The 27,144-nt window shown below is 44.0% G+C and overlaps 2 protein-coding genes and 1 long non-coding RNA gene across 10 annotated transcripts in view; 1 reads left to right on the forward strand and 2 right to left on the reverse strand.

Annotated features, from left to right (window-relative positions):
• The window catches only part of ds (dachsous cadherin-related 1), a 293,968-nt gene that overhangs the window by 255,676 nt on the left and 11,148 nt on the right, over positions 1-27,144 (forward strand). For both annotated transcript variants that reach the window (XM_067354567.1, XM_012367034.2), the window contains exons 4-14: positions 2,406-2,569; positions 2,944-3,348; positions 5,761-6,169; positions 10,514-10,792; positions 11,650-11,873; positions 16,783-17,449; positions 17,533-17,883; positions 19,885-20,211; positions 20,288-20,711; positions 23,913-24,861; positions 25,096-25,381. In XM_067354567.1, coding sequence (XP_067210668.1) covers positions 2,406-2,569; positions 2,944-3,348; positions 5,761-6,169; positions 10,514-10,792; positions 11,650-11,873; positions 16,783-17,449; positions 17,533-17,883; positions 19,885-20,211; positions 20,288-20,711; positions 23,913-24,861; positions 25,096-25,381 — 4,485 coding nt within the window. The remainder of the gene's footprint in view (positions 1-2,405; positions 2,570-2,943; positions 3,349-5,760; positions 6,170-10,513; positions 10,793-11,649; positions 11,874-16,782; positions 17,450-17,532; positions 17,884-19,884; positions 20,212-20,287; positions 20,712-23,912; positions 24,862-25,095; positions 25,382-27,144) is intronic.
• Positions 13,086-17,648, reverse strand: LOC136999795 (uncharacterized). The gene is made up of 4 exons (XR_010890112.1): positions 17,511-17,648; positions 13,733-17,446; positions 13,477-13,633; positions 13,086-13,387 (listed from the first exon to the last, which is right to left on the reverse strand). It is a non-coding gene; the product is annotated as an uncharacterized lncRNA (long non-coding RNA).
• On the reverse strand, positions 24,976-27,053 carry LOC105672239 (deoxynucleoside kinase-like). 7 transcript variants are annotated; one of them, XM_012367040.2, is made up of 5 exons: positions 26,799-27,053; positions 26,322-26,511; positions 25,927-26,176; positions 25,565-25,852; positions 24,976-25,415 (listed from the first exon to the last, which is right to left on the reverse strand). In XM_012367040.2, exons 2-4 carry the CDS (start codon positions 26,487-26,489, stop codon positions 25,566-25,568), a joined length of 705 nt encoding a protein of 234 aa, XP_012222463.1. In that variant the 5' UTR covers positions 26,490-26,511; positions 26,799-27,053; the 3' UTR covers positions 24,976-25,415; position 25,565. The 7 variants fall into 7 exon arrangements, with proteins under 7 accessions (XP_012222463.1, XP_012222462.1, XP_012222461.1 ...); XM_012367039.2 differs by having other exon boundaries at positions 26,322-26,514; XM_012367038.2 differs by having other exon boundaries at positions 26,754-27,053.

A 27,144-nucleotide genomic window follows, 5' to 3' on the forward strand; every position in this document is an offset into this window, starting at 1 on the left:
CCAAGATGAAATGCGCACCGCGATGTATACGCCTGTGTGTGCGTGCGCGCGCGCGCGTGTGTGTGTGTGTGTGCTACGCCTTTCATACTCTTGCGTGCGTCGACGCAAAAGGGGAAATGGAGGAAAAGGACGAGTTGGATCGAGTATAAATAGCGGTCCATAAATTATGTCGTCCACGTACGCGACCGAGTACCATCTTTAAGGCACTGGTCGAACGACCGATGTCATCGATGGCAACGACATAGGCGTCATCGGCGACGACGACGACGACGACGACGACGGCGATGCAGACGTCACCGTGGAAATGGAAGTACGGCTCTTGGAGACCGTCGAGACGACAATGTTCCCGTCTACTTGCTTTTTCTACGCTGTATTGCGGGAAAAACTTGATCGCGCTCGACAGGAGACATCTACTTTGCGGTAGATCCGCGGGATTTGTCGAAATGCGTCTAGGAAGGATATATCTCGGATCTCTCCGCCGAGTAGCTACATTCCCGTTTTGGCGCGGACCACGCGCGATCGATCGGATCGATCGATCGATCGGAGCAATTATCGGCACGCGTGCTGTGCATGCTTTACCGGCGTATATGTGTACGAGATTGTCTGTAATTGGATGTGGCCTCGCGACGTGTTTTCACGACAACGCCGGCGGATAATGTAGAGAGTTTCATACCGCCGTAATGAATTGCCGTTGAACCGGATTTCAGACATCATTAATAAAACAGCTAATTGCCGATTGTGAAAAGTAAACCGAAAGGACTCTTTTCATCAATTTGATTAAGATCGTTTTTATATCGGAACGACGTGTGTTAACGATCCACCTTTGACTCGACGCTGACAAACTAATGATTTAAAGCTCTTTCAGAAATCAGCCGTCCAATTACGCACCGTCCATTCATCAAGCGAATCAGGGACACATCGGCGCGTTTTAGATCCGAAGGAAAAAGTCATCGCGACGCGTCGTAACTGCAACACTCCGCGATCCGGATTTCGATTTCGATTTTCCCGCAACGTAGAAGTCTTACGGTTCTTGGCGTGCCGGGCGTGGGCGTGCAGACGGCCAACGGCACTCGTTATGCGAGAAACAGACGGCGGGCCGGCGCGCACGAATCGTTCATCACGGAATTGCATCTGCCAGCGGTAATGACCGGCCAATTTGGCTATTAATTGATTCCGAAGCAGCGGGACCGGGCGGCTCCGGTCGACTCGTGCGAGGAGGTCGAGCGAGGTCGATGTCGTGGAATCGATAAACCGCCATCATTCATTCGTCGATGCCTCTCTCTCTCTCTCTCTCTCTCTCTCTCTCTCTCTCTCTTTCGTGTGCCTCACTCGTTTGCTACCCGACAAACGAAACTCGCATTATCGGATACGAATGTATGTACGGATGTGATTGTGTAAACACGGACGCCTCTCGTTTGTGTGTGTACGTGTGTATGTATGTGACCGTACTCGCCGAAGATCCGCCGTAAGATTATGCCGCCGATCGGACACGACGCTTCGAGCGAGCAACACTCTCCGAACACAACCGTGACGAACGAGATCTCGGTAACGCGCGCGACAGCTCTCGTCCCAGAGATCTGCTTAGCGGCGCGCCTCGGCTTTCCCGCTTTTACGATGGGCCCAATGCCGCCGGAATTTTAACGAAGAATAAATTTGCCAGTTTACAGTGCAGTTAGCCCGAAGAATGTGTAGTGGCTGTCATTTAACTTTGCGTCTAATCTGACGATTTAAAGCACGAAGCCAACTGGCTGTTGTATTATCGGCAAGGTCAGCTGCCGCATTCTACTGCAATCTTGTGGAATATCCGGCTGATTTATTTCTCTGGAATATTTATCTTGCTTGTTACGAAAATGCTTTGAAGTCACGCCATACCTCGATATACTTTTCCGACAGTCGTTATGCGAAACGGCTTTATTGGATAAAGACCGCCTCGTCGATATTGCAAAAACAAATCGATTTGTAACGTTTTCATTAGAACTCGGCACGGTGGATCGACGGATGAGAAACTGACTTTAACTAGCTGTCGATCTCCCGGTTTGCCCGCAAACACGACGTAAGTATCGTGATTTAATAGCAACTCACGTCGATCAGCCCAGCGTGAACACGTCTGGCGAACTCGGGGAGCTATTATGAAAACTAAGTTGCGATAATGCGAATACTCATGCAAATGCAACCGGAGACAGAGTTACTTTTTGATATCCGCGTCATAATTTATCGAGATTATCCCGATACAACTGTTTTAATTAGCCCTCATTGAACGAAGTGGACGACGAGACTTATTATGAATAAATTAACGCAATATGTGTTTCTCTTCTCTCATTTAAGACTGTTTTCCCCTTTTATTTATATCTGATGCATGTGTATATCTGTATACATTATTTAAATTATGTATTTTGCATTTCCAGGCGAACGGCCGAGCAGGTTTTATCTGGTAAGAGAGGAAGCTGATCTCTCGCTGGATCCCAACACGGGGATGCTGAGGATTCGACAGCCGCTCGATCGGGAATCACGTGACAAATACGTTCTCAGCGTTGAGGCACGTAATGGCGGCTCCGTTGGATATTGCCAGGTAAATTGCATATCCTCCAGATAATCATCGTCTCGGTATTAACTTACTGTAATCATAGGCGTTTATCCGTGTTCTCAGTATTTATCCTGAATGCACATATAATAATCCCGAGCGTGCGAAAAGTCGGACGCAATTTTTTCACGTTCTCGTTACGATGTTATTATATTAATACTCAATGCAAAACGTGCTGGTTAGCGGATTAGGATCGCATTTGAACAGACGCGGATTGCTTTACCGTTACTCGTTTTATATTCATCGTTATAAGTATTTTTTTATTTATATGGTTGAGAAAATATACTGTCCGATTGTTTTTGTTCGTCTTTATTTGCGTTATCCAGCGATGCGATATATCTCTCTCTCTCTTATTATTATAGATGGAAGTAATTGTGGAGGATGTGAACGACAACACGCCGTCATTCCGCACGACAAGCGTCCGCATCTCGGTGCCGGAATCGCACCCTCTCCACGTACCTCTGTACGTGGCGCACGCCACCGATCCGGATGCCACGCCTTCACTGCCGATACGCTACGTTCTCAATCAAAATAGCAACGACTTGTTCGGAATAGACGCACGTACGGGCGAGCTCTATTTGGTAAGACGATTGGATTACGAAACGCAGTCGAGACACGGCCTCTTGATAACGGCCCTGGACGGCGCCGGGCTCTCGGCTAATCTCAGCCTGAGCGTCGAGGTGCAGGACGTGAATGACAACCCCCCAGCGTTCGAGAGGAACGAGTATCACGTGGAGGTTCCCGAAGGCGCCGGGCTCGATTCCCAGGTGAGAAAAATCTTCATTACACGCCCGTCACGCGGGCATTTGTTTGTCGAGAAGATACGGTAGGGTTCTTCGAAAAAGGAAGCGGGAAGAGGAGAAAGAAAGGAGTAAAAGCACGTTATAAAGGCTCGTCGTGTATACACGCGGGCGTTAGAGAGAAGAAGGGAGAGGAAGAAGTTCTGGATCGGATGCGACAGGCGGTGGAAGTTAACAACCTTTCTTCGGCCGTTCTTTCGCTCTTCATCGGTATCTCTTTGCGCCGATGGTTCCCTTTTTCCGCGGTCGGCTTCTTTTTGCTCCTGTGCGTTTCGCGTCCCGTCTCACGGATGCGTAATTTTATCCGGGACAACCAGGAAGAAACGCGCCCGTGAACCTTTGCTCTCTCTTGCATCATAAAGCGTACCACCGACTACCAGTTACCCTCCCCCTTCCGAGTACCTTCTTCTTCTTCTTGCGGAAGATAAGAGCCGATGGAGAAGGAGGAAGAAGAAGACGTTGACTCGCCAAGTTCACCTTGTGAGCAAAGAGAGAATTAACCCCGCGCCGGCTAGGAACGAATTAACTGGACGTTGCATCGCGCCGCGCGAGATTAGCCGAGACGCTACCTCCGCGAGGTTACTCGACGGACCAGTTCGGGCCGCGAGATGGATAGGGAATGTCTGATAATCTGATATCCGGACGCGGCGTGCTGCCGCTGATACCGATTGCGAGCAGCCGCGAGTTCTGAGCGTCTAGGATTGATAGGTAACAGTCGATAGGCCCGCGGGAGCGCTCCGCACGGTTCATCATTTCGCGAGCAGGCTCCAGCGCTTACTCGAACGCGATAGGAGATTCATCACGCCACGTACAGTTCCATGAAAAATGGTGTTTTCATTTTGGATTCGAAAAATTCAAATTCTTCTATTACTTGATTTTCTACACATTTTCGATTGTTTGTACGAAAAGAATTTACATCCGCTGCAATTAACGTTATCGAAAAAAATTCCTATAGAAATGACGCGAAACGATATTCGTGGATCTCAGATTTGGCCCGCGAGAATCGCCGACGGCGACGGACGTTCCTTGTAATTATCTGGCACACATCCGTTATTATTCGGCGAAAAATAAAGAGAAGATCGAGCACGTGAATTGGCGGAAAGCCAATTCGCGGTAGGTCGAGAGCGGAGAAAAAGAATCATTAGTCGCGAAACTCGTCGCGAGAGGGTCATCATTCGCGAGCGGCTGATAGATCCGATGTTTCCTCGCGATGGTAGCCACCGAGCGGACGTAATCCCGAATACAAGGATACCGATGACGAATGGCGGTGAGATTCTCGCCGCGAGATAGGCCCGTTAAATGACGTCACATTTTTAATACAACGTATACGCAGGTACGATGGAACGGAGACGTCGCGGCATCTCTCGCGCATCTCTCTCTCTCTCTCTCTCTCTCTCTCTTTTCCCCTTTGCTTGCGTCTTCTTCCCCTCGTCCTTCTGCTCTCGCCACTCGATCTTCCGTTCCATCTTTCTCTCGGTGTACACATATATATCGGTGGTATCTATCGGCGAAACAGATCTGTGAGCTGTCGGTGGTATCCGGACAATATCTCAGTCGCTAGTGTACGTTAAAGTGAGAGAGAGAGAGAGAGAGAGAGATAGAGAGGAAGACGAAGAGTCGGGGAATTTCAGCAAGAGTGCGGCGGGAGAGAGGAAGCTGGAGCAAGAGAGTAACCCTGGCTGCAGTTGAGTGTAACCCTTCACCCACCGTGAACTAATAACGTGCAGTTAAACACATTACTGCCTGCTCTCACGTCAGGTCCCTCATCTAATGATAACTCGCATCCCTCCCCCCCCCCCCCTTCCGCCGGTCCTTCTCGTTTACGAAGACAGCCCGGTCGCGGCGGTTTCTCTCTCCTTCCTCCTCTCTCCCTTCATCTTTTACCACTATCCATCATTCACGGGTTCATGCGCGCAACACGACCTTATACACTCCCGATCTCGCGCTTTTTCTTCTTCTTCTTCTTCAACCTTCGCGATTCACCGTCCTCCCGCGCCGGAATACGTCGACTGGTTCGAACGTGTTTAGGGCTCGTGGTCCTTGGGTGCGTTTAATTAATACAGAACGACCGGATCGACTGGTCTTGTCTCGACGCCGCCTCTCTCACCCTTTCTTTTTCCCTCGGCCTTGCTTCTTCTCTCTTTTCGATCGCGAGAGATGTCTTCGCGTGACGCGATTGCTCTTGTTACGATTTTCATCATCATTTTCTTCGTCTTGAAACATTCCACCGTGTTTGCTATTCCGACTTTTATTTTGCGAACATAAAATTAAACGTTACAGCATTTAATATTCACAAGATCGAATAATTATCCTTTTTTTTTGTAGCAACATTAAACATATATTTAACCTTACATGTTAAACACTTTTTGTTTCCTGCAGATTTTTCAAGTGACAGCGGTCGATCAGGACACGGGAAACAATGCGAGACTGAGCTATCGTCTCCAGGGCTCCACGGCCTTTCGCATTAGCCGCAACACCGGATGGATCTACCTGGCGCAAAATTTGGACCGCGAGACTCTCGATCGATACGCTCTGACAGTTTTCGCGACTGACAACGGCTCGCCCGCGGCGACCGCGAGCGCCTCTGTATTGGTGACAGTCCAGGACGACAATGACAATGATCCGCGATTCGAGAAGGACTTCTATGGATTCGAGCTGCTCGAGAATCTTCCTTCGGGCACTTCGGTGGGCTCCGTGAGCGCCACCGATTCCGATCTCGGCAAGAACTCGCTGCTGAGATTTGCGGTGGTTCAGGCGAACAGCAGCTTTACCGTGGATCCCGACACAGGTAAGGAACTGTCTCTCTTGTTTCCCTATTTTTCATTCTTTCTCCCTTTGCACCCTTCAAACACCGAAGCTTCTTGTCGAAAAGATGCTCGAGTGTTTGCGAAAGCCAGACTCCGGGGCCTGGTTTCGAGGACCGAACGCGAATGCCCACGCAACTCGAAAAAACTCGCGGAGAAAAATATTGGCGAATCTTTTCCTCGAGTTCGCCGAGTTTCGATTGCGGGCCGTGCAACTCAAGTTGCTTGCAAAGAGGCAATCCGAAATTTCGTCGAATGAACCCGGCGAGAATCGCATTATTCTCTGCTCCGGCCACCGGTCTTTCTCAGTCAAGTTAAATTCACACCGGAGTCACGAACCGGCGCTACTCGACAACCGTGAATAAGAGATGTACAAGGAGGAACATCCTGATTCGGCGGATGGACCCTTCGGTACTTCTCGCGGGCCACGGTGACAGTGATCGATTCGCGGCGATTAACATTGTGGTTGTACGTTTGGAATCTTTCTCTTTGTTGCGGCTCTTCGCTTTGCGTTATTATCGTGCTGCGACGCGGCGATACGCGGCCGCAGGAATGCGTCGTCACGAAACGGAAGCAATCACCTGCGAAATTCGCCGTGGTCGTCGCTAATTCCATTCGCAACGAAATCTCGATCTCCGCGCGTCGTTTTTTTTTCAACTTACATTTCACTTCCGCTAGATATTTAATTTCGTGTATCAGCCTAGCGCTTAACCGATCTCTCCGTTGTGTTTTCTTTTTTCTCCTCGACTCGCGCAAGCTTCTATTTTAACACTCGCGTTCTCGCAGCTAATGCCGCAACCACAGTTACTTCCCGTTTAAGACTGGTTCTTAGCCTGTTAAATAAAAATCGAACACGCCTTTGCTAGTTTCTTATTAATTCTCCGAGTCTAAATCGTCGGCATTCCGTTCTCTTCAAGTTGTCCCTCCGAGTTCCCTTCGAGACGATATGATGGAGAAACGAATGTGCTGCGAGGTCAACGAAAGATCGATTTAGGCGCGAGAAGTAGAAAGAGAGACGCGGAGAGTGGGAAAAAGAGAGACTATTAATTTTCTAAATGGCTCTCAGCCGTCAGCGCGTGTAATTTACGCGTTGCTCTTGCGTCAACCCGGCGACCCTTAATGTTGCGTTATTGTTGAACGATTTCGTAACCGATAGAAGAGTTTCTCGTACTCACAAACATCGCCTCTCCGAAACTGTTTTGAAATTCTTAGTGAATATTCATCTTACTTTAAACTACCTTAATATAATTATCAGATAAACGAGATTTGCACGAGAATGCAGCTGCTAAATTTCGAATTTACGATATTACTCAATCGCGATTCGCTAAATTATCAGCCGGAACAAGAAAAACGACGAGCGAGGATGGTTCCTTTCGGGATCTCCGTAGAGCTCATTTTAAGTTGCAGCAGTGTACACGCTTCGTGGGTATTAAAATATAATCCGGTAAGAGTGGCGCTTTCGCTTGGTCGGCGTGTAACGAATCATCAGGAACCGGAGCCCGGGGCTCGTCACACGCCGCGAAATGCACACGCATGCGATGCGCCTCGCGTATGCAATATGCGCGGGTTTGATTGGCATGCGACACGGGAGTATTTGTGTACACGCTCTCGGTTCGAGGCCTGGGCCTGAGATTTCTCTCTCTCTTTCTCTTCATTTCGTATCCGCCGGGCTGCCTGTTTGCAGAGGTGGGAGTCATCCCGAGTCATCCCGACTCTGCGCGGCTGGAGAGGCAGGTAGAAAAAAAGATGAGGGATAACGACGACGACGGGTGGGGGCGATCGCGCTGCCGGAAGTATCAGCTGTCTTGTCGTACGAGTACTTCTATATTAATCCCCGCGCTGCACAGCGCGACTGCACATTGTCCGGTCAACGGACCGGCGGCGTGAGTGAGTTGAAATTTCGCTCGGCCATTGTCCTTCGATCGGCTCTAACCACCGATCTCCCATTGAGAAAACCCTCGAGCCCAGCGCCTCTTCCACACTCCTTCCGCGTAGGTCGCCGCCGTAATGCTCGCTTAATGGCGCTCTTTTCTCCATTCATCCAATTAAGGGGAGGCCTCGCGCGTCGGCTTACAAAGTCGAGAGATCGAACCGCCGTGATTTATGGAATGGCACCGCCCTTGTCCGCGATGAGGCGCGATGAAAAGTACGGGAATATTCGATTGTCAGTGCGATCCAACCAGTTCCTAATATGTACCCGGATGATTACGGCTGCTAAAACGTTGACGTTCGATTCGACCAAGACGTTACTCTGATGTTCTCCAACGAACGTCGGAGAGAGAGAGAGAGAGAGAGAAAGAGAGAGAATCGCATTCCACTTCTCTTCTGACGATCCGTGTTTTGCGCGGAATCTCACATCGTCTCGTACATTTCAATTCGTTACGATATGCGCGGTACGGTACAGCCGATTATTGCGACTTGAGGAATTTTCGTGACCTATCACCCGCGCCACTCACCTATCGATCGGATACCTGTTAGCGCGGCCACGTGCCATCTACGTGTGGCTCCGGGTGCCTCGTCTACGGAATATGATTATTTCAGGCATGCGGTAACACGTTGCGCAAAGTAACGTGTGATTACTTTTCTGGTGCGTCGACTTGTCGATCTGCGATCTGCAAAAAAAAAAAAAAAAACGCCTGATAATTCCACCTCGTATCGTTTAACACGTCCTACGTGTATCCGGTGTATGCCTCATCATGATGGATGACGATTACGCTCAATTTATATTATAATTAAGTACATGATGTGTAAAAATAGCGCGATCGAATTGTAAAAAGAATATTATCGAGCGATATATATTTTCCGGACAGGGACAGACACGCTAAGCGGCATTTCCCACAGCTTTTCTCTGCGTTGATAATTCGGTGCGCGGTTTTGCATCGACGATCAAATTAAAGATAAGATCGCGCGGCTAGTCGGTAACTCGCGTGCGCAGTTGCGAAGCCGCCAAGCAGGTTTCGAGACGCACCGATCCCAAGTCTCATTGATTCCCCCCCCCCCCCCCGTTCGTTGAACGGCTGTTTGATTTTCGAGAGACCAGCGTGTTCCTATCTGTCGCGGCGCGGTGGCTCCGCCTTTACCTAGACATCGTATGTCGGATCGCGGCCGAATGGATTTCCAAATATTGAAAGAGGCACGCGAAGACAAAAAGGTCCGCCTCTCCCTTTACGAGGATGACGGTGAGCGGTCGGAGCGCGCGCGCGCGCGGTCCCACGGCTTACACGAGAAACGCATTAGCACGTGTCCTACGATATACTTCTTATTGTTCCGCGATGGTATCCGCCGATGCCGCGGCACCGGCGTCGGCCGGCGCGTTTGCATGTCCCCCATCGATCGTTTGTCTTGTGTCGAGAAGTAGTGCGACGTCGGAGCCGGCGAACGGGGCTGGTGAACGCCGGAACGATCTCGACTAGGTACGCCGAGAAGAATTCGTGGTGGCACGCCAGGCTCCGCCGCCTGGTATGTCGCACGAACATCGATACGAGTCGTCGTCGTCGTTTCGGCTCAGCCGTACGAATTATTATCTTGATTCTTTCCCAGATTCTGGAAATAGTTGCCGAGCGGCTCGGCCGCACACTCGCTTAATTATCCATTAATGTGCCGATCGGTCGAAGTGGGGTCTCCCGCGTGTGACTTCACCCTTCCTCTCTTTCGCCCCGCCGAGCCTTCCACCGTCTCTTCTTCTTTTCTTATTCCCTTCGTCGTTCCTCTTCCTCTTCTTCGCGAGCGTGACTACTCTCTGCGATACATAATTACGGCGTAGCTCGTTACACGCGCGACTACGTATCCTCCTGGTACAATTATTATATGCGTGGAGGAGAGAGCGGAAACGAAAAACGAAACTCCCGGACGCGACGGGGGAATAAAAGTTGACTGCGCACGAACGGTTCTTGCGCGCGCGTATGAGCAACGATTATCCAATTAACTGTTCTTGACGAAGGAAATTGATAAACTCGGTTTAGCCGTCCGCGATCGACGCGCGAGGGACGTTGGCCGGTCGAATGTGTTTAATTTTACATGCGAACGAGAGCGCGCGCGCTTTTATCTCGATTGGCCGCGAGAGCTTTAGAAATGGTTCGCATAAGATCCATCAGTGGATAGATTTAAGTATCCTCTCCAATATCGGGACGACGCTTTTTGTCCCGCTGTCATAAATACTCCCCGGCGTCTGCTAATAGACGCTGCTACGCGACCGAGCGCTGCGGTGAATTGCTAATGGATCGTTAATAATTCGTTATCTACCGACAGCGGAGCCGACGCTCGCGTCGCTCACGGGAGACGCAATGAAAATTAATTATTTCTCTGTCTCATTGTCCGATTACGCACAGGCGAGATCACCACGCGCGAGCCGCTCGATCGTGAAACGAAAGCCGTCCACGAGCTGGTGCTGGAGGCGCGGGATCAAGGAACGCCGTCGAGGGCCGCCAGGGTGCCGCTGAAAGTCACGGTGCTGGACGTGAACGACAACTCGCCCGAGATCGTCGATCCGCAAGGGAATATAGTCAGCGTGAGGGAAGAGCAGCCACCGGGAACGGAAATTGCCAGGGTGCGTGCATTAGACACGGACCTCGGTGAAAACGCTTCGGTGACTTACAGCATCTTGAAGGGTAAGAATGCATCGTTAAGTTGAACGTCGGCGTAACGTTAGTTTAATTTCTTTCAGATATGTCTCGATTCGGTAGAGAGACAGCTATTCCGTTTTCGATTAGTTGCTGCGTGTGACTAATCGATTGAAACGCTGCCCGCCATAATTAAGGGAAACCGTGCCTTTGCCTCGGATATATATACGATTATCTCTCGCGAGTAAGAAAATATCTAAATTATAATTAGTTGTGTGTGTACGCGCGCGACCAATAATTGCGCGGCTTCGTTACGAGCGCGCCGGCAGCGTTAAGAGTCGGGAATAATAGAGAAATAGCGAGAAAGTACTTACGTGTCGGAGATTAGACGGCGGACTTGGTTTTTTACCGCTCGCTCCCGCCGCCCGTAAGACTTTTTGAGGGGGCTTTAATAACCCAGCGGCAATTACAGAAACAATTATGCACGGTCTTAAAAGCGGTCGCGGGCCGTTTTTGCCGCGTGTAGCCTGCTAGAAATGCACCGCCTATGGCGCGCACGGTCCATTCCGCGGCAGAACCATTTTCAGTTCTCAGTCTGGATTTTCCCAATCACGTGTAGAGATGACCAGACGGAAAAAATGCCGATCGTGAGATTAAATCTTAACATTGCTTTGCTCGCGAGAGTACTGTTATATTATTGAGGATTGCGTCGATGTTCTCTCCGTGTCAAGTATTTCACTCCGTGCTATATCGCGATGTTTATTTCGCACATACAATTCTACACGGAGTCAACGGCATGCGAAACAATTTTTTTCTTCACATCAAGATCTAAGATGTAACTTCGTCTATTTACCTGGTCGACAAAATTTCCAATCTCAAAATGCACTGATTCTTTTTCATTTTAGATCGTGATTCGGATGGCTACAACGTCTTCACCATCGATCCGATCACCGGCATGATTAGGACCAAGATCGTGCTCGATCACGAAGAGCGCAACGTATACCGGGTGTCCGTAAAAGCGACCGATGCCGGTCATCCGCCGCGACACAGCGTTCGCGCGTTGCGAGTCGAAGTCCTGGCACTCGCGGATAACCGGCCGACCTTCACCAGCAGCAGTCTTACCTTTAACGTGAGTACTATTGACCTCGCCATCCGGTAGAATTCATTTACTCAGCGATTCATTGCTAACTTTCCTGTACGTTATCGGTTTAGAGTCTACGACTGTCTCTTTCGCAATTATTTATTAGAGCATTTATGACCGCGCTGATATTCAGGCGACATTTTCCCCGCGTTTATGTGCGTTTCCTGCGAGTAGCTTGCAATTTACACAATATACAATTTACGGTCGAGTTCTATTGAAAATTTTACGGGACATCGAAACTTTATCACGAGCGGTTTTCGATATAATAGTCACATTAAACTCAACATTAATCTCAAAATGTATATTTTATTCATTTTTATGCTTTAGAATCTTATATTATGTCATTTGGTAGGCCTATCACTGCAATGTATTAAAATCTTGTATTTTAGAATTCTAAACCAATTCTTTATTTAAAATGTAAAATTTCAATACATCACAATTAGGAAAATATACATTCTATAGTTCTTATCTAACAAATGTTATGGTATATCATAAAAATGAATAAAATGTACATTACTTAATATCAAAATCATATGTAAAAATTAATGTTTAAACAAAAGAACCTACGTCGTTTGGTTTCTTTTTTAAATGTAACAGACCACTAAATTACAAAATTACGTCACAGATTTTTTTGCTAAAATAATTTATATGTTAAAAATAATTATTACAAGCATTGAAGTTTTTATTAATTTTTAAAGCAAATTTTTAATAAAACAGTTATGTAATTAATAATAACATCTTTAAACGTCTAAAAATATTTAAAATAATAATCAAAATTAAATTACGTTGGGAATAATTAATAATTTATATAAGAACAACAATATTCTACCTTTATATAATAAAATGACACTCTCTTATGATGAATTTATTTGATTTATATGATGATTTATTTATGATGATTGCATCGTGTATTACATCAACATTTCTCGAAAAAACGCAATTTTAAAATTTAAACTGATATATTTTACCGACAATTAATGTATTATATTCGGAAACTTTTACAGAAGTTATAATAAGAAATTTATATTATATAAAGTACAAAAAATAACGAAAATATATAAAAAGATTTTAAACATGCGTAAAAATATATAAAAAATTATGTAAAAATTAAATATTTGAAATTAAATTATGGTATAAATTGTCGTTATTTTTCTCTTTACAGAGAAGTCAATGATTATTTCATTAAATCGTTTCAGTAAATAAAATTAAAAATATTGTTTATAAATTTAAAACATAGTACATTATAAAATTTATAATTATAATTAAGAAATTAAAAAATGTAACTTTGTTTTCTGTAAAACGTAGATTTATAATCATATTTATAATTTTATAAACATAAAACAATTAATTATACTGAAGAATTATCAGAACTATATATGCCACTTTACTTGTGTATATCTTTAGTAAATTAAAATCGTTAAAATTAAGACTGCCATTATTGCTGGTTGTGATGCTACTTGGACGCCGTTACCATCATTCCCATTGTCAACTTCTGGATAAATCTATATAAACAATAATTATACATAATAATTAATATAATGTAAAATTAATTATTCATAATAATATTAACAATAATATCAATAAAACTTACGGAATTTTCTTATTCAATTTAGTTAGCTTGCCAAATGATATTCATTCTTAATATAGTCATTTAAATGAGTTCTAATAGCAACAAATATGTATCAGTGACAAATATTACATTCTACTTCAAAACCATCACTTTTGGTACAGTATTTCCATAGTCAACTCTGAAATGTAATTGTTTCTTAGAATGCGAGTGATTTTCTAAACTTTCAGATAAAATGTTTTCATCACAATTTTAATGAGTTGAAATATTTAGAATATACCTTAATGATCCACGTAAACTTTGATATTTTTGTTCAAGACTAAAAATTTCTACATGCATTTTTTTATATATAAAACCTAAGGTGGACATTTTGTTACATAACAATCTTTCAGTGGTATAGACAGTCCGTTTGAAGTGATGAAACGCGTTCTGACGAACTGTGTCAAGTGTTTCAATTTGTATTTTTCAATTTGTCCGAATGTTTTATTTTTATATGAATATTCAGCTGGTAGGAAATAGTAAGAGAGAAATTCTTGTGACAAATATTACACTCTATTACAAAATCATCTCTTTTTGTACAATATTTCCATGCCCAATTGCGAAGGATATGATTCTTTCGTTGTTTTTCAGAATGCGAACTCAAGTGAGATCTTACAGATTCAGATGTAGATCGAACATTTGCATTACAGATAATACATTGTGAATATAATTTGTTTGAATACTTGAAATACATCCATGGTAATTTTATTAGTTTTTTCTCTTCTTCGTATTTCCAAATTTTTCTATGATGTCTTATAAAATGCATTCGGAAAGTATCAATCTTTATATACTCGTATTTTTTTTCGCAAAACATGCACTGCGCTTTAAAATTCGACAGTTTTACATAATATTTCCACAGATGCTTTTTAGTTACAAGAGTTAGTGACTTAGACGTTGTGTCCGTTTGAAGTGATGAAACGCATTCTGATGAACCAACTGTGTCGTGTGTTTCTTGTGTATTTTCCAATTTGTCCGAATGTTTCAGTTTTATGTGAACATTCAGATAACTGTTAGCACAAAGAGATATATTCTTATTACAAATATTACACTCCACCACAAAATCATCTTTTTTTATCCAATATTTATATAACCAAGGACTAAGGACATGATTCTTTCGTTGTTTTTCAGAATGTGAACTCAAGTGATTTTCTACAGATTCGGATGTAGACAGAACATTTGCATCACAAATAATACACTGTGAATGTGATTTGTTTAAATACTTGAAATACATCCATGGCAATTTTATTAGTTTTCTCTCTTGTTCGTATATCAAAATTTTTCTATGACATCCTGCTGTATGTTGACGGAAACTTTTCAAGTCTAAATAATTATATTTGTTTTCACAAAACATGCACTGCGCTTTACAATCCGACAGTTTTATGTAATATTTCCATAAATTCTTTTTAGTTACAATAGTTAGTGACTCAGACGTTGTGTCCGTTCGAAGTGATGAAACGCATTCTGATGAACCAACTGTGTCGTGTGTTTCTTGCGTATTTTTCAATTTGTTCAAATGTTTCAGTTTTATGTGAGTATTGAGACTAGAATAAACAAAAAGATTTACATTCTTATTACAAATATTACACTCCACCACAAAATCATCTCTTCTTATCCAATATTTATATGACCAACTGCTAAGGACATGATTCTTTCGTTGTTTTTCCGAATGTGAACTCAAATGATTTTCCACAGATTCGGATGTAGACAGAACATTTGCGTCACAAATAATACACTGTAAATGTGATTTGTTTAAATACTTGAAATACATCCATGGCAATTTTATTAGTTTTCTCTCTTGTTCGTATATCAAAATTTTTCTATGACATTTTGCTGTATGGTCACGGAAATTTCCAAAGTCTAAATAATTATATATGTTTTCACAAAACATGCACTGTGCTTCACAATCCGACAATTTTACGTAATATTTCCATAAATTCTTTTTAGTTACAATAGTTAGTGACTTAGACGTTGTGTCCGTTCGAAGTGATGAAACGCATTCTGATGAACCAACTGTGTCGTGTGTTTCTTGCGTATTTTCCAATTTGTTCGAATGTTTCAGTTTTATGTGACGATTTATCTTATCGGAAATTGTAAGAGCAAAGTTTTGGTGACAAATATTACACTCTATTGCAAAATCATCTCTTTTTGTACAATATTTCCATGGCCAATTGCGAAATGTATGATTCTCCCGTTGTTTTTCAGAATGTGAACTCAAGTGATTTTCTACAGATTCGAATGTAGATAGAACATTTGCATCACAGATAACGCATTGTGAATATGATTTGTTTAAATATTTGAAATACATCCATGGACCTTTTATTACTGTTTTCTTTTCTTCGTATTTCCAAATTTTTATATGACATATTGCTATATGTCTTTTGAAGTTTCCATCTTTTGTATAAAAGTATTTATTTTCGCAAAACTTGCACTGTGCTTCTAAATCCGATAGTTTTACATAATATTTCCACACGTGTTTTTTATATAAAATATTTAATGATGCAGACATTATGTCCGTTTGAAGTGACTGAACGCGTATAACTGAATACGATAAAATAACAAGAACTGATATAAGAACCTTTCTGTCGAAAAGTATAATAGAGAACGAAAGAAGACGCATAATTATTTTCCACTTTAATGTAAATATTGATACGTCGGTCAAATCTAGCTAATAATTATCAAAACACGCGGTAACATCTCATGCCGAGTTTGTATAGTAATAACATCTCAGCGAAATAGACGTTACGTATCCTTTACACGAATATATAGTTTTGTAAGAAATGCACAAATAATTATCTATGTGTATTAAATAAAATTACTTTCAAATTATGGTTATATCAGAGAAATTGATATGGCTATATCATGAAAAATGCGTATTTTTAATTAGTATCGCGAAAAAAAGGCAATAATGAAAATCTTCCATGTCTTTTTTAAGATAGGATATATTGAAATCTTATATTTTAAACAAGAAATGGTCTTGAATGTTAATCAACTGATATTGAAAAATTGACTATTATAAGAAAATGTTTTAAGTTCTTACATAAATTTAATTATATAAATAAAATTAATTAATTTCTCTTATTGCTAATATTTGCAGATAATAAAACATAAATTTAAAATTTTATTTTAATCAGTTGTGTATTTTCTTTTTGAGACTAAATTATGTTTTAGTAATTATTAAATAATGTTTACACAATTTATTTCAATTAAATTATCTTGAAGGAAATTTAATGTTACAAAAAATAAAAAAACTGCTAATGAAAATTAAACAATATACGTTTAACATGTTTCTAGGTACGCGAGGATGCAAGTATCGGACATGCTATAGGATCAGTGTCGGGGGCGGGTCCTGCGGGTCGCATGGCCTTCACCTTGAACTCGCTAACGCCGATCAGCGAGTTTCCAGCTTTTGACGTCGATCGCAGCTCGGGCCAGCTGGTGGTCGCCCATTCCCTCGATCGCGAGAACGTGAGCGAATATCACCTGGAGATCCGTGCGTTGGATACGACTTCGATCGGGAATCCTCAAAGTATTGCTGTTTCGGTGAAGATCATCATAGAAGACGCCAATGACAATGCGCCGAACTGGCCGCAGGATCCGATAATCGTTCGAGTGTCCGAAAGAGCAGCCATTGGTTCGACGATTTACAATCTTACGGCTAGCGATCTGGACAGTGGCTTGAATGGCGAACTTAGATACGATCTCGTCGCCGAATTGCCATCAAAGGGCTATTTTGCTGTGGACTTCTTGACGGGCGCTTTGACGCTGGCTAAGCAACTGGATCGAGAGGAAAGGGCGGAGTATACTTTGATTCTTAAAGCATCGGATCGCGCACCGCCGGGAGAGCAGTTGGCTTCCACAGTCACCGCGAGAATCATCGTCCTCGATCAGAATGACAACGATCCTGTTTTTGTCGCGCCGGAATCTACCAAGATAGCCGTCGCGTCGAATCTTCTGCCTGGTAAATATTATATTTCCCAAATCAGAGTATTGTATATTTATGTAATAAAACGATTACTCACAATTTTTTAAATGTCTTTTTAGGCGCCAGCCTGGTAAGAGTCGTTGCCGTGGACAAGGATTCGGGTGATAACGGTCGAGTGTCCTATGTGATAACTGCCGGCAACGAGGAAGCGCGCTTTACCGTAGGCTACGAGTCGGGAATCGTGAGTCTCATGAAGCATATCACGAAGCCCACGGATCTCGAAATCACTGCTAATGATCACGGATCGCCGCCGCGCAAGGCAGTGCTGAAACTGAATCTGATTCCGGTGCCTGCGCAGACGATCGGACCTCCTCGACTGCTGTTGTCCAATCCTGCTGTCACGATCTCTGAGAATCTTCCTGCCGGCACGCCAGTGATAAATGTCGCAGCACCGGCAATTGCCGATCAAGGTAAGAAAAAAAAACTTTCTAATTTCATTGCCGCTCACGAGTGAACAAAATATTGAGAAGTTTTCGCGATTGTAAAAATAAAGTGAACGCGTGTTTGCAGCGTATGATACAAAACGAGCAACATAGTTGAAACTCATTGATCTTGAAGACTCGCGGTGGAACCAAAAACGGAGGCTCCTTTACTCCGGACGCGTCCTTATTGTTTCGGTGGTGCGCGCATAAAATCTCTGGCGGTGCTGTCAATTTAGCGGCGTGGTTGAAATTACAATCTGCTATCTCTCGTTTTTCTTCGAACGTTTCATTCCGTTCTGAAGACCACGGTTTCTCCCCTCGTTCTTTGTCCTCGGTGCAGATAGTACGCGTCGAAGATAACTGCCCTGCACGCACCACCTACACAGCGTACGCAAATCACGCGCGAGCGAGGACGAACATAATCGCAGCTGGGCTGGAGCGGACGCGCTCTCGCCGCGCTTAATAGGAAAGCCCTGCTACGAAAATACCTCGAATAATTGCCTTGAATCCGGCCGGCACCGAGCATTAAAGTAAATTCAGCGAAATGACTCGCGCAGCCCGGACTCCCTTGGAGACGTTGGCAACGCGTGTTCCAGCTATGTGTAAAGTTCTCAACGCGAGGAATACCCCGCTGCGGCGGGCATCGTTCGTCTCTCTTCTTGCGTTTTCCCTCGCTTTTAAAAGCGAGTCGAGTTCTCCGCCGGCCGAGAAAAATCCGACATTACGGATTCGTCTGTTTAAGGAATATACGTACGAGAAACGTCCTTCTCTCGCTTGGAAAATGTTTTAACGGGTTGTTGGAACGAGCGCGTTCGCGTTATTTACGACTGAGGTTGAATCATCTTTTGCGAGATGTGCGAGCGAATGCGAGGCTTCTCGCAATGCCGCCTAATTATCGTCACGGGAGTTTTGCGAACGTTCTTTTACGGCACACATTAGCAATCTCGCGGGGAAGAATCTGACAATGAGAGAAACGACTCGACGTGTCTCACGACGAGTCGATAAATATCGCGAATCGTGCGAACTTGAAAGTCGCTCGTTCCGGAAATACCGATCCGACGTGATGATTTTTCTTACATTCGTCTATAAAACACCTGATGAGAGTGTTTTTAGTTATACGAAGGAATCATTAATAAGCGAAAAGCGTCAACTATGTTGCGCTCGCATCTGATAAACAGAATTTATGTACAATGATGCGAAGTTCTGCATATGATTTCTTCTCGCTAGATCCACATGTTCACTCACGACACGGCGGCGATCTTATCTAGCCGGTTTGCGCTTGACGAACAGTTAAGCCGCCGCGGTTTTTGTGCGATAAACTGGCCGCCGACAATATGGCGTATTTCTGATTTCGCGCTTATCTATCGCGATGTTCGCGGATGAACGCATTAGCGCGCTCCGCAGGTGAGCCGAAAGGATCCTAACGCATCCCGCAGGACCAGTGGCTCTGTAGTACACAGGGAGATTGTGCGAAGTGTGGGAGCGGGTGCAGAGAGGGGTATTAGATAGGACGAGGTAAAACAATGGCCGCGTATATCATCGTGCCGCCGGCCTGCCGCGGTACGCATAGGCAAATCGCCGGCTTCCACCAACACCGACGCCGTCATACACGCGGTGCGCGCTCGCATGGGTATGCATGTATGTGATGTCGCCGTGAAACTATTCCGGGAGAAACACGACGAAAGGTCGGCGCGACACACACTCGAGTATATTGTAAACCGCCGCTTTGTTCTAAGCCCGCTAAAAATTCGGAGAGCATGGGCTAAAGCGTTGGAATTCGAGAATCGAATGCCTTCACGTTTCCACCGTTTTTCGCTGCGCCGTAAGCGCGGCATTGGAGTCATCGGATCGTTATATTACAAATGCGTGATGGTCCTTTGATTTTCCGACAACACCTTATTACGAACCTTTTAATTCGCAAAGACGTGGAACGACTGATGATTTTCGAGGGAAAAATGAATGATGAACTCTTAATTTTATTTTACACAGGCAACGTTACCTTCAACATCGCAAGCAACACGGCTTCGAACAAGTTCGCCATAATGCCTAGTGGTCTAGTCGTTCTTCAAGCTTCTTTGGACCGCGAGGAAGTCGCACGTTACTCCGTTTCCATCGTCGCGAGGTCCAATAAGCTTCTGGATATCACAATTCTGGAGGTGATCGTAGTGGACGAAAACGACAACAGTCCGGAATTTCGGCCAGGTTCCTGCTACACTCTCACTGTGCCGGAAAATCAGGAAGACTACGCGATCCACACAGTAGCCGCGTCCGATCTCGACGAAGGGAAGAACGGCGAGATCAGTTACAGCATCGCAGGTGAGATATCGCGCATTTCCACGCCACAAGTGCAGAGATGTAATATAAACTCAATTTTTGCGATTTTTCATTCCAGAAGGCAACATCGGCGCCAAGTTTGCGCTCGACCGAATGACCGGTGTATTGTCGATGTCGAATCTCGATCGCGAAACGATACCCAAGTACGTGCTGACGATCTCGGCCAAGGACAACGGCAGATCGAGCCGAGAGGCGCGCTGCAATCTCACCGTCATCGTTCTGGATATCAACGACAACGCTCCGACTTTTGTTTACAATAAATACACCGAGTCGCGGAACGGCTTTCAATTCGCATCGACGAATCGTCCCGGCAAGTATGTGACGACCATTTCGGAGGACATCGCGCCGGACTCAAGCGTCATGAGTATAAAGGCCACAGATCCGGACCAGGGTGTGAACGGGAAGATCACGTACGCCATCGCCAAGGAGACGAGCTGGCTCTTCAGGGTCGACAACCTGACCGGCGTCGTTACCACCGCCGGGTGAGTGCACACGTCCCGTCACTTTTACACGCACGCCCAACTTCTCTTCTTTTCTACGCTTCAATCTTCTGTCACTCTCAGCGTTTCCTTCCCTTCTGACCTCTTCTGCTTGTCCTCTTTCTTTCTCCAAGTATCTTCTCTTTCAACCGCTCTCGCTTCGCGATCTCGGCTACCAGCCGACTAATTTCATCCTGGCGTTAATTACCGCGACCTTTATTGCACATCCGATTAGGATCACCCAAAGGGATATTACGTCGGTAGTATAACGTCGTAAAGCAGAAACGCGAGAGAGAGAGAGAGAGAGAACAACGAGTCGGTGAAAAAAGCTCCGGCGCTAGAGGCAGCAAAGGTGGAAGAAGCAGCACGGACGCAGTCTAGGAACGTCGTAAAATTATAAAATCAGTCGATGCGCTTCGCCAACGACGCACTATGGCCGATTAAACGATTCCGTATGCATAACCCGTCGGCACAACTCGGAATACTCTTCCTTCCTTTTTCCTCATCTCTGTCCCGCCCGACCATCGCCGCCTCGTTCGCTCTCTCGGCACCTCGCTGCGTCTGTTTGTCCCTCTCGACTTATGCGTCTCTTATGATTACGCGCGCAATAAACCGATATCTTGGGACGTCGTTAAAGCGAAGGCTTTCCGTGGCTTCCGTCTATCCCGCCGAACAGCAAGGTCGTGATTCGTTAATTAATGGACGATTTCGCTGCGGGCTGCCGCGAACCTTGATCCCGACGGAGCGTGCGTATCCGCCGATCGTTAACCGTTCGACGCGGTGCGCCGATGGCATGCGGGGGAAAATCTCGGACGCTAATTGCGGGAGCGTGCGCGCGAACTTTGCGGAATCGAGCCCTTCTGCACAAAAACGTATAAACTTTTACGGGTGCGAATAGTCGATACGCGATAGTTTTCCACGGCGGCGATTATAGTCGCCTGTCGTCGTCGTCGTCGCGCGGACGTCCATCGTCTCCTCCCTCTCGAAAAACGACACGGGTGAACGAGTTAGATAAATCATCTCCGTGCCGGCAATATATAATTTGCCTGTCGTATTATCCTAACGGGGTCGCCGTAAACTCGCTCGGCATCCGTCCCGGTGGCTCACGATTCGCGCTGTAATCCGCGTCGCAATTAGTCCCCGATGCCAATCTCGGTTTGTGTTTGCGGTATGATTTCGCTTGACCGCGGCCGTTTACGCGCTTCCGCCTTTTGTCACTTCTGCTTCCATCTACCACGAGACGCGACGCATCGTCTTACAACGTACGAATGCGGGGAGGATGGCTGGAAACACGGAGAGAGGCCCCCGGACGACAAGACGGTGAATGTCGGTAGTCCGTGAGAAGGAGCGCAGAGGAGCGCATACTTTTGCGCTGCGACAACCGTGTGTCATTTCAGCGAGACACCATGTGGCATTTCAATGCATTATTTCAGCCGGCAAAATGCCTGATATGCAAAACCAGATCTTGCTCGGGCACACTCCTTCGCCGTGCGTGTCCCTCCCCACCGCACTCGTCTCCTTTCAGCCCTTTCGCCGCGGATTCGGCCGTCTCTTTTCATCTCCCTTTCTCTTTTCGTCTCCTTCTGTTTTTTGGTATCTTCTTCCTCCGATCGGTAGCCGCCAGATCCAGCTTTCGTGTCGCCTTGTCGCTGTTGCTCTTGCTGCAACGGTCGCTCTTGTTACCTTTGGAAGCCGATCGCACTCCGCGGCAAGGCGGTACACGAAACATTTTTCCCTCTTTTGCTCCTGGACCACCCGGTAGATTACAGCGCTCGGGTCAAATGAGGACCAGTTCTCGTTAGAACGACTCGATAAATAGCGCGAACTGATGGCGAGGACGCCAAAGCGATGCCGGAGACGTGTCAACGGGTCTCGCGCCGATCTCGTGCGGATAATTGAAGTACGAATTGCTCATCTAATGCGAGACATTTCTTTTACACAGATCCGTATATGTTTTACCTGTTCACCGCGTTCAAGTAGCGTTACACGTGTGATTAAATTTCTTTTTTATTTCTTGAAAAATGTATTTTCAAATAAGACGTTCCTTGCAATCTATTGTTCCGTTTGGATATGATGGAGATTTGCAAAATTGCATACTTGAAATTGCAGTCAGCAGGTAGAGCAGATACGGCGGAAGATAACTGCGGAGCACTCGAGTTAGCTTCGCGCAATCGTAAATAAGCGTATCGAACCCGTGCACTACCGGCGTCCGATCATTATCCCATGCTTATTAAGAATTATTGCGAGCATTATGCTGCATTGCGGAGGCGCGCTGCTGCGATGGGAACTTCTCTCGCTTGCTGCTTACGTAACTTTGTAATAACATTGTTTCGCGATACGATTTTATGAAATACCACAGTTCTCATTAATAACTTCTAATGCTGAACGATATTAGAATTTTCTCCAAGTATTAATTAACTGAAAAATAATCATTATAACTATCATCAATGAATAATAACTGCGATACTAATCTAACATTAATTACCGATGTTTTTTTTACTGACATCCCTGATGGAAATATTTTGCTGAAAGTACTATAAAATCAATGAAAAGTAAAATGAAAGTTTTTGAAAAATTACTGAATATATTTCAAAATAAATCATAATTTTCAGTATGAAAATTTAATGTAATACTATGAAATATAAGGAAAGTTAAAATATATTGCTCAAAAGTAATACAAGAGTTTTGAAATAATTATCATTATAAAATTTACTGAATTAAACTGAAAATTGTTACTTTTTAATGAAATATTGCTGAAATATTTATGAAATTAATTAATGGGGTCAACTGAGAAAAATTTTCAAATACATTTCAGCAAAATTTCGTTAAATTTTCAGAAAAATATTTCCATCAGGGATGTTACGACGTTCACACATTTATTGTCATCATCTTTAAACTGAGAAAAATGTATTTGAAAAGTCTTTAATCATGTGTGTGCGTAATTCATGTGAATGTATAAATAATATTGGCAGTGAGATGCGGCCATAAATATGTGCATTAAAATGAATCATACGTGCGCTTCCTAGATATTAAGTACATTAAATACATTAACATATTCTCGCAACATATTATTAGACAACGTAAATTATATCAACGTAAATTATATATTTTTTATTAAATTAATTTCTTTAATTTTACTCGGCTACCTTATAATCGATAACCAATCATTTTATAATGATTCTGATTTCCGTTTCTTCGATACAGTTCACTGGACCGCGAACGCGAAAGCAGTTACACCTTCCTCATAGTGGCGACGGATAGCGGCAAGGACCACGCGATGAGCACTTCGATACCAGTCGAGATCAACATCAGCGACGTGAACGATAATGCGCCTGTCTTCGAGGAATATCCCTTTCGGACGCGCGTATCCATCGGCACGCAGCCAGGTCAGAACATTCTTCGGGTGTCGGCAAATGACGCCGACGACGGTCCCAACGGAGAGGTCGTGTACTCGTTCCTACACGAGCAGGAGAAGCCGAAGTTTCGGATTAATCCCAGTACCGGCGAGGTGACGGCGAGCCTGTCGCTGTCGCAAGACAACGGCAAAACTTACTACCTGGAGGTGCTGGCTAGGGATAAGGGAAACCCGCCGAAAAGCGCCAAGGGTCTGATCGAACTGCAAGTCGGTGATCATGCAGACCTAGCGCTCGCCCTCAAGTTTCAGAACGACACGTACAACGTCGTTGTTCCGGAAAACTCGGCAGCTGGCACGGAGATCGTCCAGATCACCGCGGTGCGCACTGACGGCAGAAGGCAGCACGTCTCCTACTCCATCGCGTCGGGAAACGACTTTGATACGTTCGCAATTGACGAAGGCACCGGTCTACTGCGTGTCAACAATCCTACCAAGTTAGATGCTGAGCTTTGGAACGATCTGACAGTGAAGTCTGGCGACGAATTGTCGGATGACGCGGGTCGCACCACCTCGTGGGCCAGATCTCTGGAAGATCAGCCGAAGGAGGAGCCCAGGGAAAGCTCGAGGCACATTCTCAATGTACTCGCGAGAACAGCAGCAGGTTCGGACGCCCTAGAAGCATATGTCAAAGTGATCGTCAGGGTGTCTGATGTTAACGACAACCCACCGATCTTCACTCAAACGCAATACTCTGCAACTGTATTAGAGGGCAATGTCAAAGGAGATTTCGTCGTCCAGGTGAGAACTTTTAGTTTTATAAAATCATTATTTTTCTATTCGACGCATACGTTCATACAACGACAAAGAAATATTTTTCTAAAATAAAGGAAGGTTTCTAAAAGAATTAAGATATACAATCTAAATATGGATACTTTATTTTTTGTTTAATAAAAGCATTTATAAAAATAAATATTAATATAAAAGATATATACGTTAGATTCTATATATATTATAAAATATTCGCTTTTGCAGCTTTCAGCAAGTGATGCCGATCAAGGATTAAACAGCAGAATTTTATACCATATTGTGGACGGCAACCCAGATAATGCCTTTACCATAAGCCCACCATACAGTGGAATTGTACGGACCAATATAGTCTTGGATCGTGAAATTCGTGAAAAGTACAGACTGACCATAATTGCGACTGACCAAGGAAATCCGCAATTAACTGGCACCGCTGCACTGAGCGTGCGAGTAATCGACATTAACGACAATCAGCCCACTTTTCCGGAACACAATGTCATTTCAGTTTCTGAAGGTAAATCATAACGGATACTATCCATATACTAAACCTAGAATTAATATAAATTTTAAGATAATGAACATTAATAACATGCAGAATATTATTTATATTATAATAATCTTATCAAAAATCTATAATTAATCTATTTTTAAATAAGTACAACAGTCACGTCATATTACATTGCGAATATTGACTTACACTATGCATTAACATTTAGAGCTATTCTGGTATTTGATGTGTCATCATTTTCCCCGTTAAGTATCCGATCTTTGCATTTTTCAAATTGTGGCACCATTTCTTCAAGACTTTTGTCACCATCTATAATCATAACTGGCGCTGGTAAAGAAAACCAAGTTTTTCTACACAGCCAGTCGTCGTGAATTTCGTGAATTTGCCTCAAGTAATCTAATGATACAGAGTCCTCTTCTTTGCGCCCACGTGTCTGCATTCTTTGATACACCACTTCTGGTGTTGTTCTTAGATAGACTAAAAATGCACAATTCAATCAGAAGCAAGCTACATTTTATACAAAATATTTTCTCTGCTTAATTTATACATACCTATTAAGTCTGTTCTTACATTAGTGTTTTCCAAGCACCAATCATACCATTTTTCTAAAATTTCCACTTCTACATTCCGTATCATATTTGTACGCTTCATATTTTCTAAGAAACATCTTGAACTAAATATGGATCGTTCCATTACTTTATACGGTGATGGTGTACTCATAGTATGTAATTTCAATCTAGTTAATTGAGCATACGATTGAAATAAAAAGGCGTAATTTATTGGGTCTTTGTATAAAAGATCCTAAAAGCAAACAACATTAACTTTCATTTAGAATATGAATAGATGTACATGAATATTTCTCCAATGCTTTCAGATTTTGTTGTAGATTCACTATAATATTTTTATCAATAATGTGTCTGTAACATGTTGGCACTGAGAAACTTACCAACAAATTTACTCCTGCTACGTTTCGCCACAAATCCACTGGCTCTTGCAAAACTGTAGCATTGTTAAAATTTTTGAAGTGGTTCAAAAACGTTGTTTTACCACTTCCAATGTTTCCCTCTATGCAGATTGTAAATGGGTTGTTGTAGAGTTTTCGTAGCGAGCTCATTTTTTGTAAATGTAGCAACTTCCTTCTGAAACAATACATTGTTCTTAGTGTAAACTAGGCACCTAAGCCGACTTATTTCAATTTTATACGTTGTTATAAAGCAGCATTGATAAAATTAGTAGCCAATTCTGAGGAAATACAACTAATTAAACAATCTCACTTTCACATAATGAATCACATTTCATACTTAATAAACATTGTACTTTCGGCTTTTATATTATACATCAGACACAAAATATCCGCGTATAATGAATACGATAGTACCTATAGCAATTATATTTTTAATGATAACTGAAGCTACTTTATTGCCTTTTATTGATTAAGGCAACGTGGGCATTCGTACAACGTCGGCAGGTTTTTTTAGGTTATCTGCGATGCACAATTGTATATTTCCTTTTGTTTTCTTCGTTATATTCTTCATAAAACACTCAAACTTTTTGAAAAACGCGTACAACAACACGAACTAACCGACAACGCTTCACTACGACGCATAACAGACATACTGGACGAGGATGAGTATTTCCCGCCAAAACCACACACCACTACGTTCCGCATCATGGAGTAGGGAACCAGTTCGCCATCTGTTCTGCGACGCAAAGGGCGTGAACAGTTTGTGCGTATGCGCGGCAAAGCACTCGCGGGAAGATTAAGAGCA

Source organism: Linepithema humile, chromosome 4, assembly GCF_040581485.1.
Source record: "Linepithema humile isolate Giens D197 chromosome 4, Lhum_UNIL_v1.0, whole genome shotgun sequence".
NCBI classification, from domain to species: domain Eukaryota; kingdom Metazoa; phylum Arthropoda; class Insecta; order Hymenoptera; family Formicidae; genus Linepithema; species Linepithema humile.

Excerpts from the sequence above, each read along its gene's own strand:
- LOC105672239 (XM_012367035.2), bottom strand. The coding sequence starts at position 26,714 with ATGTATAATATAAAAGCCGAAAGTACAATGTTTATTAA. Across the intron at positions 26,515-26,676 it reads GAAAGTACAATGTTTATTAA|AAGGAAGTTGCTACATTTAC; the intron begins GTATGAAATGTG and ends GTATTGTTTCAG. Across the intron at positions 25,853-25,926 it reads TGTAAGAACAGACTTAATAG|TCTATCTAAGAACAACACCA; the intron begins GTATGTATAAAT and ends GTGCATTTTTAG.